At 37.9% G+C, this 20,984-nt stretch overlaps 1 protein-coding gene across 1 annotated transcript in view; it reads right to left on the reverse strand.

Moving 5' to 3' along the window:
• Positions 1-564: 564 nt before the first annotated feature.
• The window catches only part of PIGK (phosphatidylinositol glycan anchor biosynthesis class K), a 68,333-nt gene continuing 47,913 nt past the window's right edge, over positions 565-20,984 (reverse strand). Inside the window, exon 11 of the mRNA XM_005151051.3 lies at positions 565-1,929. Coding sequence (XP_005151108.2) covers positions 1,813-1,929 — 117 coding nt within the window. The 3' untranslated portion in view covers positions 565-1,812. The remainder of the gene's footprint in view (positions 1,930-20,984) is intronic.

Raw genomic sequence — 20,984 nt, forward strand, 5'->3', positions numbered from 1 at the left:
CCATCAATTCCAGCAACTAGAGCTTTCATCTTTCACAGGAAGCTGCACTGCTGTTGGCAGAGGGTACCTGTGCAACAGTTATATAAAAACTGCTCATCAGCAAACTGGGAAGAAGCCTCTAATATTACTAAGCACAGAATATCAGTTTGCAGAACTATAAGGATAGTGGTGTAGAAAATCTTTTGGTTTAAATGCAAATTAGTTCCTATTCCTGGTGCTTAGTGTGAGCTACTGAAAACAATTGCTGCTGTTCACCAAAAAGCACAACAAAGGTGTAGCAGGTGAGTGTTTACATCCTGATACAGATCATTTTGTACTTTTATCCTCTCCAAGCCTAGATGGTGTATGAAGAAACAAAATAAGGTTTTAGTACTCAAGAGCTGTACTGCACTGCTGTTTTCATTGTTCTCTGGGAATCAGCCCTTGGATGCAGCTGGGAGCCTCCACAGCTTCCTCCTCTGCACCCCCCAAGTGAGCACCTACACAGCTCTGACAAGTTTGCTACCCCTGACCCAAGGACATGATGCCACAACAAACCTGAAAGAAAAAAGGACAACAAAAATGTTTATGCTCTCAGATTTGCCTGTTCTGTGCAACATGAAAATGCTCAACACCATATTCTAAGAGAAACATATTGGCTCTAATATTATGTGTGATTATAAATATTTCCTAATAACTTTTAGAGAGCTATATCTAGCATTTACACTATGTATGCATCATGTAAGCTTTATTATGATTAAGCTAGAGAACAGGTTCCAAAAGCATACTGCAAAAGCGATCCTTGCTGGCAGACGTGTTTCTATACATGCACAATTTGCCCTTCTCCTCACTAGTATCAGTATATTATACAGACAAAACCCTTTTAGCATACATTCATCAGTAAAAACCCAAGAAGAACAAATCAGTATGCCAAAATAGGATTTACAAAACCTAGGTGATGAAGCTTGTTTTCCAAGAGCTCACAAAAACAGAATGATTTATAACATTTTTCATTCTGATGCCAGAGTCGATTTTCTTCTTCTCTGCAAAAATCCAGTGTACTGAAGATCCCAAAATTATCCAAGTCCATATTGTATGCAGTGAAAAATACCACACCTGCGAAGGGTTCCTCATGGGCATGGTGAAGTCAGTTTCAGTTTCTTGGAGCATGTTTTGAAGTTAATTCAGTGAGCTCATAATACATTTTTGTTTCACTTTCACCAAGTCATAGAATCCTAGACTCAAAACTGCCCGAGGTGAGAGGACTGATCTAAAGGTTGTACTTAACAGGGAAGAAGAAAGAATAAGAAAAAAAAAAATCTGTATTCTCTAGGGTATGTTGATTTTCGTGAAGAAAGCTTTCAATACATCATGCCAAAGCCTACAAAATGGCTTGACATTGATAAAATGACACCTTAAATAATATTCTGCGCAATGCCTAGTTCTTTAGTGGTAGGTTGACTACTTCTAAGATTTACTCTGATATATGGGGGAGAATAATTGCCCATTTACAATTCACAGCCTCAGAAATTCTGTTACTTGGTTTAGGTCTGTCCTCTTTTTTAAGTTTATCCAGAAAGAAAAATTGCTCAGAAAAGCATTAAAATATGTTTATAACAAGACAACATAAAATGGTATCTCTGACCAGTAACATTAAAATCATTTGGCAGACTCTTTGCAGAAGAAAGCGCAGAAGACATGACTCCAAAACAACTTTTAGAAGCAATATCTCAACACTGTTTTTCACTCCAGCCATAACACATGTACAGAGAACTCAAGTGACATCAATGAATCCAATATAGCAGTCAATGCAATCGTCTTGTTTGCACAAATTCAGAAGACGTGTTTCATGTGCTTGATTCCATACGTTTTGAAGAAAACTATGATGATCAGTGCCCAGAGTCCTAAAATAAATCCTCCAGGAGGATGCCAATCCTTTTGTTTTGGTTTCTGAAAAAAGAAAAAACAAACAAAAAGAGAAAAACAAAGAATTAATACTCAGTTTTCACATCAAACATTCATCATGTTGATCGACTGCAAATAAAAAATGCCCTTATAGTAGAGAAAATACCAGTAAGCTGTATTTCTTCCTGAAGCAGAGGCATCTTTCTTCTTGATGTGCTGGCAAAGCTGGGCGGGAGGTGAGCTGCCACTCAAGGAGGAAGGTTAACTACCACAAAAAGACAACCAGAACTATGCCTGAGACACCACTTTGACAGAGGTGTTTGATCAGTATTGTGGGGCATGTTCAAACTTACTTGTTTGGACTGAGTTTCTTGTATCTGACCTCATGTTAATACAAGAAAAAAATGTCGTATGAAAAACAGTTCCAACACATGAAAATGTGACAGAGAAAAGAGAGTGCTGTTATTTCAATACTTAGAATGTTTTTTACTGCTCCTTTTGTACTCAGAATTATATGAAAAACCAGATATCTAACCACATGAGAAGCTAAGATTCGTTACTGCCGGAATATAATAAAACAAAACAGGATTGTTTTTAATGTCAATCACATTTCCCAGGGGCCTCATTGAGACTGCCTTTTCTTAACACAGAAATATATTCTTCAGTCCAAATACCTGTCCCTTCACCAATTTTTTCATCTTCAGTAAAAAGCAATACACTGCAATTTGTTAGGGCCTTTCTATATCACACTTAGCAGTGAGACAAGATAAAACTTGCCTGTTCTCTTCCTCCTCTTTAAAGAAATTCTCAGATACTCCACATCCAGTGAGAAATGCCTTGCAGAAGGTAAGAGCTGCTATGTGTCCCAGGATCTGTCCCTGGGCCTAAGAATAAGGTGCAGCTACATGAATGCAGAATTTTAGTTAAGAACATCACGACAAAACTATCAGAATTACCATATTCAGAAACAGAACTCAGCCCCTCATGCCTGTGCCTCCTCTTGCCCTCAGCAGGTATGTTTTACAGATCTCCTAGGCAGACAGAGGTGATTTACTATTACAATAATAAATACTGAGGTGATGGCTGAGCTTTTTATTCCTGCCTTGCTGAAAGATTTGCACTATTTTGTCCTTGTATAGAATGAGACACAAGGGGCACAGGGACTATTCTGGGTTTGTTGCACTTGAGCCAATTTTAAAATTCCCTTTCTGCCTGTGAAATAACTATTACAAAAGATAGTACCATTTCAATTCCTGCATGAATCTGTGTATGGGAGCTTGTTGTTCTCCACTAAATGTAGCAGGTGGCTGGTGAACTTCAATGCAATAAGGAACAGTTTGCAGCGTCTGTTCTTTCAGAACAGCTTCCCTATCAACAAGAAAACAATGTTTGTTGATTGCTCTGCTCTTATTTTCTAAGCTACAAAGGTTTAGCTTTAGGATTTTCCCTACAAGTATTATGTTTGTAATTAAAAAGTATAACAAACAGCCACGTCACCCAAGACACCTGAAGAACCTGGCAGTCTGAAATATCAATGATTTTCCTCTGATATAGGAATCACAGAACCAGCATTACAATTTACATCAACAACAGCAAAACCAAAGACACAGCAGAGATGGTGTGTGTATACACAAGCCCCACAATCTCCTAAGCAGCGCTCATCATCATCACTCATCATCAGCATACGTGCTGCTGGTAATCTACCACCTTGCTGATACTCACAACCACACATCTCCACATCAGCAGAGAAAACTAACTCTGCATGTTCAAGAAGGCTGCCAGCACGTCTCGCTTCTGAAAGTAACAGAACACGACACTTTTCCCCACAAAAGAACTTTCTTGTTTAAATCCTCCTAATTAACCCATATCCTTCTTGCAGTGCCTGTTTCATCCATCTCTTTGTACTATCAATCTTTCCTTTCTTGGATCTCACACAAATACCTTACCACAAAGTGGCACCTGACCCTTCTAGACAAATGACTTCAATTTGCAGACAGTGACACTAAAAGCCTCTCTCTCCTATTCTGTCTAGAGCATGTAATTTAATTTCTTTAAAGAATTTATATGAATAAATATTTATAAGATGATCTATGAGTATGGTTTTACATTTTGTCATGCCATATATTGAAACATCCATGGAATTCCACAAGGAAACAGAGGCCAGTGCAGTGGTGGCTCCGCAGTGGGAAATCAAGGACATGCATACAGTCAGTTTAAAGCCATGAGATGCAATGTTAAAATGGAAAGACCTAAAAAGCATGAAGGAATGACAAAAAAAAAACACACGAGGCTACACAACAGCCTTTAAGATTACTTAGTCATTTTAAAAATAAATTATCTTCATCGGAAAGATTTACAGACCCAGAACTGAAATCTACACACATACTGAACCACAGTAAAAAGGCAAAGAGATGTAATTCTATTGTACATCTCTAAGTCAATAGTGAGGTTAACTGAGCACAAAATTATACTGAAATATGCCAGGATTTTCCACTAGGGGCATACAGACATCAAAATCTTCTGAATAACTAAAATGGGATTATACAGATTGATATCTAAGCCTACAAAGTATAAGAACTGAAATAGGTAATTTTCTTTACATTAACTTGATCATAGATTCCCAAGTTCATCACTGAATTAAAAATTGAGTCAGTTGTCAAACTGACAAGTTCATCCTTCCAAAATCATGACAAATGTAACACAGAAAATGTCAATAACACATCTTTGTCCAGCTGGGCACTTCAGCAAGCAGGAAACAGCACTGAAGCTCCTTTACAAAAAGCTGCATTTCGCTCCTGTGAATCAAATTCATCTCTGTGTAAAATGGAGTTGCTGCTTCCATCAATTATGTCAGCAAGTTGTGCTTGTAACACAGGCTGGCAAAGAGCTTTCAGCCAGAACTGCTGTAAAGGCAGACCCAACAGTTCTTTCCTCTTGGCACAGCTGTGTCACTACCAAAAGCACTGCCTGCGTACTTCTGTCAGCGAGGAGGCAGGCACTGCTCCCAGCCGTCACAGCAATGCCAGCACTGTTGCACGATGAAGTCAGAGGCCAAGGCATGATGCCCTTCTATGAACATACCTAAGCCTGAACTGCATTGCTGCAGAAAGCGCTTTGACTGTTTTGTGCAGACAGACAGGGAAGAGTCACAGAGATTTCTCCCAGTGGGAAAAACTCTTAAAGCAAGACAGAATCACTTTAAGAGCAAATGAGTAAATTTCCTTTTTAGATCCACATACCAGAAAAATGGTTTAGAAAAAAACTGTTTCTTTCTATGCTTATAGAAGTTCTACGGCCATAAACAGTCCCCAGACAAGCTGTTCCTTTGCACCAAGTTTAGGATTGATCAGAAAGCACTAGTGAATATAAAGCTTTTCCCAGATTCCTAAAAAAATCCCCAAGTAATTCAGTATTTATCCTATGAATATTCCCTAGTTCAGAGTCTTATTCCAGCAAATTTCTGCAAAAGGCAATTTTTGAAAGTTGGGCATTTTCTCACTTGAGAGGAAATGCTAAAGGGATAAAAAATGCGAAGTGTTGCAGCATTTTCCTTTGCAATTAATTATGTATCTTATTATGCCTAAACTGATGTGAGAATGTGTTCTATTAAAAGACTACAGATTGGTTGCAGAACTTACAAATGATGCATAACTTCTCGTATTTGGGACTGAGTTGAAGGAGCAGAAGCAATAGCTCTGTTAGCTCGAGTTACTCTGAATTTCATTGCTGTGGCTCCCACCTCAGAACTCAGTATATACCAAGTGCTGCTTTTGTAACTGACATAATAGCTTGGGTTTGCAATATACACAATATAACGCCAACACCCTCTTTATCCCTCCAATAATAGCAGGTACACACTGGTGAAACGCACATGTAACACAGTACAGTGTGTCAAAATGAACAAATACATTTAGCAGCTTAAGGGCTAGTCGTTATCGAATTGCTGGAGATTCCAAATTAAAAAGATAGGTAGCTAAGCAACAGCAAGCTTCCTCCTGTGAACAGTTTTCTGTCGTATGCTCTCTAGTTCTGGTAGACTCATTATCCTGTGGAACTTAAGAACAGTTAACAGAGAGTTGTTCCACGTACTGTAATTAAGGAGAGGATAAAACAGTGTATTTTCAAACTGGATGGGTCTGGAGGGACCCAAATGGAAAGTATCCAAGACTTTCAGTGAAGGTGTTTCATAAAACATGCAATACTTATTACTCCAATTAAAATTTTGAGCTTTATGCAAAAAAATAATGAAAAAGCATTAAAGCTGAATTAGATTAAGGTAATTAGATTAAAAGTGGTTTAATTTTAAAATGCTACATCACAAAAAAAAATATTTAAAATATCATGTATTAACATATTTCACATGGAAAACATTATGTTAAGTATGATTATAATCCATACCCTATAGTCCTCTTCCAACAGAACACCCTTTGCATAAGTGTCCACAATCAGGACAAAGATAAAGGTACAGAAAGCTTCGGGTTAAACTCATAATCCACATTTGGATGGCAGCAGTAGAGAAAGCAGTGCATACAGTCTGGAATGTAGTAATTCCCAAATGGAAAAGGGATACGCAAATTCTGGTCTCCTCCAGCACCTTATTCTAAACCAGGCTTTAAGAAAGTGAGCAAAACCTTAAAACTGACTGTGCACATCATCCTTGTTACAGGAAATATCCTCCTCAACCTGAAGCAGATGGTGTGTGTTTGCACCACGAGTGCAAAATATCATGCAACTGCATACGATAACAACTACACCACTACAAATGCTGTGTTCCAACAAGCCCATTAAAGTGGCAGCTATTGTATTTCAAATTCTTAAATTCAAATGCTTAATTGTCTCTGCAGTTTCAGTGCAGAGTGCCCTAGACCCAGCTATGGCCTTCTTACTGCAGCACATGTGGTTTAAGATGTCACCCAGATGATGTCTGGGGCTGCCTGGCAGAGAGAAGCAGCTATGGCACAAGGAGAATTCTGTGCACACCCCTCTCTGGGGTTCGTCACCTCTACTAGTCTTGGGGATCAGGAAGCACTTGAAGGGAAGTGATACACACTTGTCTGTGTGGTGCTCAGCATCGTTATTAGATCATTGGGGTGAATTTTATGTATTCTGGGGTGTAAATTTCCAAGTTTTCTTTTTGGTCATTCTCCATTTAAATGAACATTTCTATTTCTTCCAGTACAATACTAAAGGTTTTCCTTCTTGCATCTCAAGGCACCCAGTTTTATGTCAGGGTCTGTGTTAAACACCAGTACTGAAATCTGAAAAAAGAAAGATCCACATTTCAAAACAAGTCTTTGAAACCCAAGGCCAACCTCAGATGCAAAACCGAAACAACCCACCTGCTTCTCATCTCAGAGAAAAAACAACCCACTGATCTCAAGCTGAACTACAAGGAAACCCCTTGGAAAAGCCAAATCCTGCTATGCAGTGCATCGTGCCAATAGCACACCATGTATTTCCTTGAGGCACTCCATAATAATTCAGGTTTACTTGCAATTTAAAATTTCAAACTGGGTAATCCTCTCAATTCTTATGACAAAGCACACAATGTTTTATTTCAGACTGAATCTGTATATATCACAAGCAAATCACAGCACAAAGTATGTCCTCAAAGCTTTTAGTGGAAGTATGCACTTCTAATTTGTCAGGTGCAGTTTGGATTTGGGGTCCTTGCAGGGGGTGGGGGAATCAAATAACTCCAGCCATCTAGTAACAGTTTAATCCTCTTTTGTGCCCACAGTAAGATCAAAGTTGTAAGTGAAATCCAACATAAACGGTGCCTGTTAATCTGCAAAACAATTTAAAGGAGTTTTGTCTAATCTCCCAGTTTGCATTTATTAACCACAGTTCCATGATTATGGATATCATCAATATTAATACAGTAACGAAGAAAGTTCACTCATCAACAACAAAAAACCTCAAGAAGAACACAGGAAAGAAAAGCAGTTCAATGAAGTTAATGTATCAATGGCAACAACTGCATTTTAAATATTTACTTTGAAAATTGTATCATCACTATAATATAAACCACAACATCGTTATGACAGCTTTAGTTTTTCATTTCCTTCTAAAATATGTAATCTATAACGGCTTTTTAGAAATGTACTTCTACTTATTATTCTCTACTTTCAGTGTTATCTCTCAGCATTTCATAGCACTTTAAAGTGCTTTCAGTGGTTTAACAATTATTCATTAATCTTCCAACCTGTGACACATTACATAATATACTTCCCCTAATCAAAGGGAGCTTTTCAGCACCTGGGACCCAGTGCAGTTTAATTCCCAGACCAGCCAGTGCTCAGATGACTGATGCCTGCCTGGCAGACACAACAGGGGTTGTACTATGGGGGCTCCAAACCAAGGTGTGTGATCTGCTACATCCAAAGCTAGCAAACACATCTCTGTATTGGCAGGAGCAACCACTCAAATCTTTGACATACCAGCCCAGCAAAGGTCTTACCTCTGCTTGGGTACAAGGGTGAGCTCCTGCCTGCTCAGCTGCCAGGGAGTTACATTATTGAACTCATGTATGCTTTAGCTGGAGATGAAAAACTAACAATTTAAAGTTGTATTTAAAAAAAAAAACACAACACAACTACATCTATTTAAGGTATACTGAGCTTAATTTTTTTTTATATTTAATCAAATTCATACTTTATATGAAGCCACAATCATGATTTTTTACAAAAGGGCATCTAAATCCACAGCAAATATATGAATTGCATTTGCAAACACAAAGCTTCATGCCAGCTGAAGCATGCAAAAATAGAAGATGAGCAGCTTAATTAAACAGACTCAGTATTCAAAACTTGGCCACTGCTACTTTGAGAAGAATCCTTTTTTAATATGTTTATATTTAATTAAGAAAGAGGTGGATTATTAAAAGCAAGACTAAAGGCATTCAGTGCACAATGCTATGCCACAAACAGAATTATAAAGCTCCTGAGGTCCTTAATTGGAGGGGGTCAGAAAACAACAAAAATGCACACTAGTGAGGCAGAGCTCAGTGGAGAGTACCTCCCAAAATGATCAGATATGAAAACAACTCACTCGCTGCTACTGAAACTTTGGGTTAAGCAGAAAGAAACAGCAGGTGAAAAGGGTAGTTAGAGACTGCTAGAGGGACAAAGGTATTTTGTATTCACAAAACTACAAGTGTGTAAATAAGGCCAAGCTATTCTCAGAGCACTGTTTTCCCAAGCAGCATGCACTGCTTACTTCCTCAGAGAAAAGATTACCCCAAAGTCTATAGTGCAGATCTTGGTCACAAAAATACAACGCCGTGCTGCCAGTGGGAGCGGGAGCAGAAGCAGAACCAATCTCTGAGCTCAGCAGAGCCAAGTCAGTACATGCATGCTTGGTCTCCTTCCTACCTGTTTCAGTCTGGGATGATTTTGCCAAGTTCCAGCCTCACTCAGCCCAGCCTTTCTAAGGGCAGAGCACTCCCACTTCTTCCTTGGAAATCTAACCCAGATCCAGATCTCTCTGGACCAGAAGTTGAGACTATTCAAATGCTATCAAATCAATGCACTCTGAGGCAGGTTTTTTTTCTTAATCTCATATATAATTAATTGCATACCTTAGAACTCCCATTATGAAGTATAATTTTGATCATTAAAATTCCAAGTTGTTTCTGTTTATATGGAGCAACCATGATGTTCATAAATTATTATGCTATTCCTTTCAAAGAAGTAGTGATGCTTCTAAACACACTTCTTTTTTCCAGATATCCCACGAGTACCTATTCATTTATTTCCAGGTGACAGGCTGTATTAACAACAGATGTTAGACAACATTAGAACTTATACTCAATATGGCATATTGAGTATAAGATCTAATCAAATATCTCAACAGCTACATTATAAGAAACTGGAATTCAAATAAATATGCTTTATTTATGTAGCTTTCACTGCTCATTTCTTAAAGCTCTACAATTCTAATTTTAAAAGTTCTCCTTTGCCCTGAGCTGTGTGCTACATGATATGTGTGTGCAGCAGAGCTCCACATATTCTAGCTCCAGCTTGCACAAGTCAAACCAGCATTACATTTAAGAAGCCGGCATGAAAAAATGGATGGAGCAAGGCTAAGGCAAAAGATGCATGCACATGTATATGAGCAAGATCAAATATGGCTGTGGCTTTTTTGCAAAACATTTTCATTTTTAGGGAGAAACCAATCTATTACAGCTGGTGATAGACTGGTTTGTTCCCTGTCACTACCCAGCTTTTAAAAGGCGATTTTTGCATTCAACAGTTTTGCATTCGTGTGCCAGACAAGTATTCTCATCCAAGTTTATGTTGTACAGACTTTCTATGTGAGCAGAAAAAAAGGGAAAAAGAACTATTCAGAAATATCAACCTAATACTTTCGGTTACTCTAGCTTCTATACAACCTCAAAATTTAATCATGAAATATAGACAAAGCAGTTGCACATAATTACACCTACAGCAGAAAGCCATTTCTGTTACAGTTGGTATGTCAAACAACAAAGAGTCTCAGAGAGCAGATCCCTTCCTGCAGAGAGCTTTTGTAGGCAGCTGCCATTAGGGAACAATGGCAGATTTATGGTATCATACATGCTCACTGTTCCCACATGACATTCACCTGACACTAGGCTCATCAGTCAAATGGGGCTCAAAGACATCTTTCTGGAAGGATGAATGAGCACAGCTAATACACACCCTTCCAGACTTCTTCCCGAAAGGTTAAAGTCTTTTAAAAAAGATAAAACCACAGATGGTCTTATCTAGTGGCACCATTCCTGCCAAGCAGCCTAACTAAACACAGGTTACTCACCTACTGACATAATGTGTCACTCAGTCCCCTCTAAGTACTACTCATCATTCATCAACTATATATATGTAGATGGTCTCCTGTGTTAAGCACTCACTCCTGAAAATACACGATCTCACTATATCAGAGCCCCACCACTGGAGCCAGGCTTCTCCAGGGACACCAGAGAAGAGACCGCTGTCAATGTGCGTGGCCTCTCAGGCCAGGGGAAAGCTGAAGGCTGGCTAAGGCAGAGTGCCACACACCAAGCAAGAAAGCCAGTCACTACAGAAGTAATCACCTGCACAAAGCTAAATTACAACCTCATGCAAAGAATTTGGGCAGGAACAATGATGCAGGATGCTGTCTTGTCTGTCCAACAGTATGAACACAACTGCTCCATTACTGGAGTCTTTATTCATTTGCCCCTTTCATTCATTCTTCAAATGGAAATAATTTCATCAAATTTCAACCCTCTGAATTATTTAGGAAAACAATTCTAGACAGAGCACTAGAGAGCAGCCTGCCAATATCTCTGTCTCTGGCCATTCATCAGTCCTGTCAAGAGCTTGTGGGTTACACTGCTGTGTTCCTCACAGCATGCTATTGAAGAGTAAACAAAATATAATTAACTTAACACAAAAAATCACCAATGACACCTCGCTAAGTTTACACAGTTAAGTGGGATGAGTAAATATATTTGGAGCTAACAGTCCCAGCACCTGAGGAAAAGTGTTCAGAAAGGTATCTGTCATCACAGAACTGCAAAATATGTCAAGCTAAGATTGATAACATTTATATTTTTTCCTTATAAATGTGAGCTTATTGGTAACAGCTACTTTTTATGCTGCATAAGCTCAGAATAAATACAGTAGATAAAAGAAAAAACCTAGCAAAATTGTTACTGCTAATTTTACTACTCAATGAAATACCATTTAAGTAAACACTGTCTATCAGAGAAGCTTTCATGTGCAAACAATAAAAAGTAATGATTAATAAAAACTGTAATGTGAAAAATGAAAACGTTACAGAACACTGAACTGACACCAGAAAACAATTAAATCTTGCATTGCGGACAATCTATAACATACTCCAGTAATCTGCTTTCTAAAGAAAGGCCCTGATCCTGCATGTATTTAGTGACAGGTAACACAAATTAAGTAAGAACTTAGTCTTACATTTAAATTACATATGTGCTTACACACACACTAGTGTTGTTTCTATGCCAGTGCAATCAGTATTAAGCTGTAAAACAAGGAATGAAGACTAAAAATACTTTGCCCTTTGCCTAAGGCTCTAACAAATCCCCTTCTTTCCTTCTACTTTGCCTAGACTTCTGAGATGCACTTGGCTTTCTTATTCCTGGCACTATTATTCCAGGGCCACAAACACAAAACACCAGAAACCTGTAAAATGGAGAACTAATTTAACAGCTAGAACAGACGCTGACCCTCCTATCCAGGCTGCGTCTCACAAAAACTGCACAGCCATACTGTACTTCTATCTGGATGGTTCTAAGGAAGAGCTCAGGAAGAACCAGACTCCTCTTAAGCTACACGTGTTAAGAGAAACTGACCTTGTCAAAACCCATTCAGCAGTCTCAGGAAAAGCGATAAAGCACAACATGCCTCATCCCTCTGATACAGTAGATCTCTGTCTTTTTGGCAGTTTGTACTGCAGACAAAGCCAGAAAAATCCTGAACAAGTTAGGCACAATTTGGAGATGCCAAAGGCAGTTCATAGCCAAAACAGACTTCTGCAGAAAAATTAGCTGAAAGCTAGGTAGGATACCCTTTCTCTGCATATAAACAGTGACCAATGTTACCACTAACCAACGACCACTTACTACTGCTTACTTTCACGTTTGCCAGTAAGTGTCATCCCAAATGCAAAGCTTGTTCCAACAAAGATTCCTCCTATGGAACAGCAAAACTGATCACCAAAACAAAAGCAACTGTGAAAGATTATTTCTTCTGTTAAATGCTATATTTACTAAAAGAAAAAGTGATTTAATTTACCATTGAAAGGCTTTGCTAAATCAGTTTTTCTCTAATTACAGAAGTCCTAAAATTCATTTTAGGTCAAGCATGAATTTTATGTTACTACCCTACCACATTACAGGCTGTTATGATACAGACAAGATTTGTTATTTTTTTAAACAAATGTAGCACCAGCGATTAATTCTATGATATTTTCACCTTTTAATTTACATTAAAAGACAATGAATAAAGTTATTAAGAAAAATTTTTTTAATGTAGATTTTTACTGGTACTATTTACTGTTATAATAATGAATATGATAGTCTCCACAACCCCAAAATTCTACTGCTAGGAATTAAGCTTTCTCACCAAGGTTTTGTATCTTACTTGTCTATAAGTAATATTGATATTTGGTACTTGGCTATAATTAAGAACAGGAGAACCATTCTTAGAATACTATTTCAATCCATTAGGCAAATTTTCTCACTATGATATGAAAATTTTCGTCTACTTAATTAGCACACCTATTCCTTCCAAGCCTAAGTGCACCTAAGCTATGTTTCATGATGGCCCAAGGTAAAAAAAAAAAGAAACCACAACACATCAATTATGCCTCTGCTCAATTGTACAACTATTTTAAAATGTGTGAACAGTTAAGACAAAATTGAAAAATTACCATAATAGGCTTTGACACTTCCCTGCTTAAGCAAAAATTAATTCTAACTCCCTGTTTTATGCAAAGCCTTTATAATTTCTCTAATCTCAAGTTCCCATGAGAGAGAACACAATACTTTCAAGTACAAGAGTGTGAGGCTTGGCATCTTCTCTTTTTAGTTACACAGTTTATTTGATCGAAGTCTAAACTGCTAAGCCTCCCTTTGTGCTTAATATAAGCCATCCTCAGTGGAAATACAAGTTAATTTAAGTAAAATGAAGTTTTTAGGAAGAATGCATTCTCTTGCACAGAAAGCTTCACTAAAGCAAAGCTTTTTTTTTACATGGAGCATCTGTTTCCTGAATTGCTCTGGAACCTGTAATAAACTGAAAAGCAGCAAAATTTTTAAAAGGTGCTTTTACATGTGAAACATCATAAACATAAAACCAGTGTAATGGAGTAACTTATTTATCATTTTACGGCGTGTCTTCCAGTTTCATCTCACATCGTGCATGAAGACACTCTACCAATGTAATGAATTAGCGTGTTTTAAGTGCAAGACATTAAGCATCTTCTGTTTTATTGATGGTGACTATTATTAAAACCTACTGCTTATGTTACAACAGTAAATCAGCTATATAGCTGGTATACGCTTCCATACACTGCAAGGTGTGTGGATCACATACTAAATTCACAGAGTTATTTCATGCATTTCTTTGCCCTGAACCACAGCTGAAGTATCTGTACATCAGATACAGCAGCACATGGTGTATTAGGATGCCTACAAACATATTAAGGTCACAAAAAGCTTGGGCATATATTTAGTCTATTCCCATGTGAAGCAGAGGTATATTATTTGCATACCATTATGCACTGAAAAACCTATTCAGTTATCCCCACTGGAAGCAACTCACCACAGTGACCTAAATAGTATTCACTTTTCCTATATTTGAAGGAACAGCAAATAAATTGGACCCAGTGCAGATAAATCCAAAAAGACTCAGAACATGTAAGAATCCAGGCTTATAAATGACAAATGCAAATGAATGTAGAGTAGGGTATCACAAAAAAGTCCCATGGAAGCAAAGAATGATGAAAAAAGTGAATTATATGCTTAATAGAGGACTACTAAGTTGAGGATGAAATGGCTGGAGAGATAATTTTAGCAAAAAAGATATGACATTAGCAAGCTTATTATGATCACAAAGGAGAGCAAAGAGTCTCAAATCACAGAACTCACTTAAAAATAACCTCCTTACATTTGCAGTGACAGCAGCAGTTCTAATATCAGCTGCCCAAAACAAAGCAAGATCGCTATTGATACTTTTATCTATAGCACTGTGTAGCAATTCATGTGACATTAGCAACTGAGACCCATGGGACACATACATATTGCTTCTTCAGTAACAGCTGTAATATTGTGCATACTTTCTGTTATCATGTACATCTATTAACATGCTGTAATTGTTCTCCTCATTTATATTCCCTCCATAATTACAATGTTTTGATTAAACATCTACCAGCTTCTACTCACTCCCTTAATTCTAGTTAACCTTCCTAATTCCAATATAGCCACAAAGAACGGAGAACATAAATAAGGTATCTACGTACTTTGTGTAGAAAGTCAGAAGAGACTAACATAATGGTCCTTTACGGCCTTAGTCCACAGATCAGAATCTCTCACTGTTAACCTTCTTTTGCTTTTTGTCAACATGCTATGTGAAGTTTACTTTAAGCTGTAAGCATTTTTGAATGTCTCTTTCTATAAAGCTCAAACATAGCTACATCACAATAGAAACAACAACCACAGTTTTAAAATCACAGTTGTGACCAGGTTGAAAAGCCCAACAAAAAGGGATCATGGTGCAATCAGTCCAAAGCCATAACAAAGAAAGATCAATAATGCATATGAAAAAGTTTGTGCATACAGGATCTTCAAACACATGGCTGGTTCGGATGAAAAAAAGCACAGATCATTTTTATACATACAATAATTTTTAGAGGTCATGGTCATACAGTTACTACCAACCCTCCAAATGCAGATATTTGAAGTTCAAATGAGTAAACCACAAAGATCTACAGCACTCCATAAAGCCTGACGTATTACATACAGTCCCTTCCTGAACCTCTTCCTTCATTTTACATCTTAGATAGTGCTTATTAAAAAGAAACACAGGAATTACCTCTTAAAGAAGCTGCAAATCCACCATGACACCTCTAACAATTATAGCTACTAATAAGCCAGGGTACCTTTTCACGTATGTTTTAATAGAACATCTGACAATTCTATGTGCTGGTAGGTATGAAACTGATGTCTCATAACCCATTAAACGGATGATGCTACATTCACATATAACAATTCACATTACCACTGTTCTAAAAGGCAAACCATGCACTCCCATGATAAGCAGAAAAGCCTTAAATTTACTTCAGTTTCAAGAGAGTAACAATTATTTTCACTCTCACCTGCTCATGAGAAATATAAACAAAAATTTTCAGGGGATATACATACACTTTATCAATTTGGGCTGATACCTATTGTATCTGGCTTTGGAAATGCTGTCTTCACATCCCTAGCCAGGCTTTTTTAAGCAGTAGTTTTCAGCTCACTGTTGCTTAATGAGCACAGGAATCTAACAGGGAGAGTGTGGCCACTGGAGGGGCAGGCTCTAGTTAAACTACTCCTAGCTGCCAGTCAAACTGATATCCCATCCGGTGCCAAAGACAGCTGTAGATACAACGCCAGTTTTTAAATGTAAGGGTTTTCATGGGTCAGCAAAAGAGAATGGAGACATGACCTCAGAAATCTGAACAGTTCAGTGCAATACTTCTTTGTCCAAACTGCAGGAAAAAGTGTAGCTGAAAATGGTCATTTTGAAAACACTGCATCAGTTGCATTTGCTTCTGCTACTACCTCTCCCTGAAGAGGTGACTGTTTTTGAGGAAGAACATGGTCTAGGGGTTACCACCACCTTGCTGGATGCCACTTGTGTGAGGAAGCGATAAATTCACATTCCAAGAAATGACAGCAGAGACTGGACCCTACTGATGCCCAGACAAGCTGATAATGTAAATGCACATCAAACAGAACAGTCTGATAACTGCTTAACTAACTGCTCTTAACCAAGCTGTGTAATAGGAAAAAAGAGAAAAATCTTTTGTTGTTTTTAATATATACTTTAGTTTAATCTTTAAAAATGCAAATAAGGAGGCAAAGTTTTAATGCATAAGCAGGGAAGAAAGGATGGACCATGCATGCAACATTTCTGCCAAGAAAAAGCTACTATTCTCCAATGTTTCTGGACAGCTGGCTTACAGAAAATGTTCAGTGTGGTATTTCTGGTAGGAAATGCTTAGAAACAAGAACCCTACAACTGACTGTTCAGGTTCCTCATGGATGAAACCTTTCAATGCATTTCTTTATTCATTGCATTGTATTCAGCTATAATTGGAAGAATTTAATACTACGTTCAGTTCCCCTGTAATGCTTGGTCAGCAACAAAAAACACTTATGCTTCTTTTCTGCCTCTGCCAAGCAGTGTTGTGTGCAGACAAAAGAAGAGCTTGCCAGGTATGAATATTTTGGTAGTCTACCCTTACAGAAATTAAGTTCTTCATAATTACTGCTAAATTTGTAAGATTTGAGAGGACGCATCTGAAAGAAAACTAATTCCAAGATACGTATCTTTATTGTGTCTTGAAGTCTAATCTAATATTTGAATTTAACAAAGAGATAAAGAAGCAGAACTTTCCCTGTGTTTGAGAAGCAGTAAAATAATGATCCCAGGTAGAAAGTGATCACCCACAACAGTCATTTAATAGGAAGATGGAAGAAAAGAGACTGCTTTACTAGGCCTCTGCTTCCAGAAGGTTTCCCTCATGCTCAGATGAAAAACATAACAAAACAAAAGCAGCTGTGCCTTGTCTGTAAAAACAAATCATCAGTAATTTATGCTAACTCCACATCATTGTATTCTGTGATTGGAAAGAACTGATGAGAAAAACAGCAGCAAATTAAAAAAAAATGCTGTTTAAATCTTTTACAAAAATGCTGCCCTCAGAAATATGCACTATTTCAGGAATGTTAAGACTTTGCTCATGAGGCTTCATTAGGCTAACGTGCTACTTAATTTCTGAATAAGTGTCATGGTTTGAGCATGTTTTGAGGGTGTTTTTGTTCAAGGCTTTTTTTCCAGCCAGGTGGAGGAGGGGAGGCCGGGAGGAAGCAGAGACAGGACACCTGACCCAGGCCAGCCAATATCATAGCACGTGATGCCCAGGATGCATACTGGGAAAGAGAGGGCTGGAGGGGTGGAGCTCTGGAGGAAAATGGAGGAGGGAGCACACGGTGCTTGGCCAGGCAGGGTGGAGTGAGTTATGGATCGGTGGCTGGTGGGGTGTTGTATTCTTTTCGCTTGTTATTGGCTGTATCATTATTATTGTGTTATGCCTTAGCCATTAAACCATTCTTATCTCAATCCGTGGGGGCTACATTCTTTGGATTTTCCTTCCTAACTCTCCGGGAGTTGGGGGACTTGGTTTAAACCATGACAATAAGAAAAAGAGAGAAACAACCTTTTGTTTGTCTGCACTACATATGAAGGTCCTGAATAGCATCACTGACTGGAGTAGTTCCTTGAATGTCTGAAAATATAGCTGAGAAAGGGCAGCTATGAGGCAATGGGCAAGGCATCAGTGCAATGCCTAAATTTTAAAGTTATGTTTTCAAGACTGTATGAGCATGTGATGGGTTAATTTTCATATTGAGCATCTCACAAAGATTGTAAGCCATGTAAAAATACTTTAATGTTTGTGAAAATATTTAAGTCTGAGACCAAAATTGTCATGCTACAGATAATCAAAAATACTTCAGAAAATCTATACAACAGTTTGTTCTATTTTCTTAATACTGTTTCAACAATTTCTGCCAAATGCTGCTTAAGAAAACCTCACTCAATTAAATCAGCATGAAAACGGAATAATATCAACAAATGCAATGAACTAACACCCTTCTACTATGCGAGAACAAGGCCTTGAGAATGAATAAAAACTGATCTTCAAAGCAAAAGGATTTTATTGGGGTAGGGACAAACCCAACACAGAAGCACAGAAATTACAGAAACAAAGACCTTGAAAGACTTAATACAACTTTACAGTCATCTTTGATGGCCATCAGCCTGGGCATTTATAATTCTGGAGATCCCCCTTCCACTTGCTTTCTTAAATCTTTTATTTAATTTCCCTTATTGTGGTCTGACTCAACACCCTCAAAGTGGAGTGGATGTGGCAACTCCTTAATGTCTCTGAGCCTAAATTCAGCAAAGCTAATGGTGCTCACACTAGTTGCTCAACTACCTTCTGGAAGAGAGAGACACATTCGTTCAGCAGGGTTAGACATCATTTCCCAGTAATCTCCCGAGATTACAGAAGGCATTTTCCAATGAGGCTTCGACAGACAGGCTACAGAAATGCACTGGTTAAAAACCTCTACAAATCCAACAAGCTTAAGACCTACCTCCAAAAGTAAACTCAATCTAATTTAATTAGAAATTACATCCAACACTCCCTCATGTATTCCCCTACATATGAAAATACTTAGGAACTCTCAATTTTTAAGTAACTGCAACTGCAAACCATGCCAAATTTAAGTAAATTCTGCAACTGCTACCACAAGCTGGAAGTCCATTTCCTGAAATACCAATCCTGTTTTAACAGCACGTAACTTTATCTGCTTAACATTTTACAATAGACTCAAGCATGCAAGTTGATCACGATCTCAATTTGTTGTTTCATTTTGTTTTCAATTATAACAACATCAGGAGATCTGGCATTTATCCACTGAAATGTGCCTTTCATCAATAAAACATTCTTCAATCAGTAAGACACCTGTAACAATTTAAGTCCTTTCAATATCCTAAACCCCAGTTAGGCAAAATATGTTAACACATAGTGACATTCAGAGCACGAGCACTGGCACTGAAGTTAGGTACTTCTATTAAAATACCCTGCTGAACTCGAGGGCCAGAAATGAATATCCTTTATGATAAATAAAAACAATCTTTTCCCCATTCTTTCAACTAAAGACAAATCCAGAATTAGTCTCTCCATCCTCCCCCCCTTTTTGGGAGGGAGTTGTGTTTTTTGAAACAGAAAACAGAAGTACATTTCTGTTCATTAGTATAACAGCTTTCAAAATACCAGAGATGAAGTACTGAAAAGAATGTTAGAAATCACGTGTAAAAACCCAAGGAAAACATGTAGACTTTTAATAGTGTTCAGGCAAATACATTTACAGCAAAATTTTGGATAGAATTAGCAGCCACACTGGCTAACAAATACAATTAAAATGTACTTTGGCATTATACTGATTCAGGATGCCTGTCTACCAATGTGAAATTTTAATGTATATTTGTTCTTATTTCTGTCTAGAGGTAAATAAAACACAGGTTTAACATGACAGAAATCTCAACGTGATACACAGCCAACAACAAGGCCCATACTTGAACACAGTGATTATTTATTTGGACAGAGCATCATAATTCCACAAATAGTATTCACTGCTTTTACTCATGTTGTTTTTTATTTCTTCTATTTTCTTTTTTCTTAAAGTAAAAAAATATTTGTTCTCATAAACTTAACATGGGCCTTGCACTCACCGCTCATCCCAATTGTCACAGGTCCCTCAGAAACAACACACTGTAACATATGTTGCGCTAATTCACCAGGACACCAGTGCAAAGTATACTTAGTGGATTACAGCTCCTAGAGGCTTGGAAAGAGCATGTACACCGTTCAAACCCAGGGCATGATGTCTGACTTCTTGACATGACAGCTAAACAATGAACATTTTATTCTACTTCTCTACATCGGGGTTGTTTGCAGTTCTTTTCAGTCTGTTCTGCTGCTCTGAGCAGACCGCAGATCTGTACTGCCAGTAAATCTGTTATAGTAAACAGGCAAGAGTATGTAAAAAACAGGCTTTTGCCTTTCCACAGTGCAATATTCTATTGCAGTGTAACACACAGTAGCCAAATGAACCCTCTGTGGTTATTACCCACCTAATGCAGTAAAAATATTACTATGACATTTCGTCTGGTCGGCCATCTTAAAGGTTAATTCTGTTTCCTATTTGAGATTTTCCTCTAGGTGAGCCAATACGTGCACTTTCTATTTACTGATTCCAAACAACCCTCAAACTGTTTCATTGCTCACTCTCACCGTTAAGAACATATTGACTGGCTGCCTGCTCTGCTGTTTAATTCATTTATGCTGAGAGTCAGGCATGAAAGCAGAATTTTAAATGTGACATTTGCAGGCTCTTGGGTCACTTGAAGCTCTGACAACACCAGGGAGTTCCTGACATACAAACTGGTCCTGATTTCCAATCTTCCATGTTCTGAACACATCAGAGTTTCTTCCCAGTGGTGCAGATTTCAGCCAGAAGTCTTTTAATCCCTTGTGTTTACATCTCACAGAAAAGACTTGTACACTTTAAAGTTTTAAAATAAAGCTTATGTTTCCTTTAAGGCAGAACCAGTACCGCCTGCAGTGTGCAACTCAAATGCTTAAAAACATCCATGACAAAGGCATTCAGAAAGCCCTACAATAATAATTAATACTTATAGGATATTGTAAGCAACTTTGATATTTGGTGGACTTTTATTTGTCCCTGTTGATCTTTAAGCATTCAAAAC

This window comes from Melopsittacus undulatus, chromosome 6 (assembly GCF_012275295.1).
Source record: "Melopsittacus undulatus isolate bMelUnd1 chromosome 6, bMelUnd1.mat.Z, whole genome shotgun sequence".
NCBI lineage: Eukaryota > Metazoa > Chordata > Aves > Psittaciformes > Psittaculidae > Melopsittacus > Melopsittacus undulatus.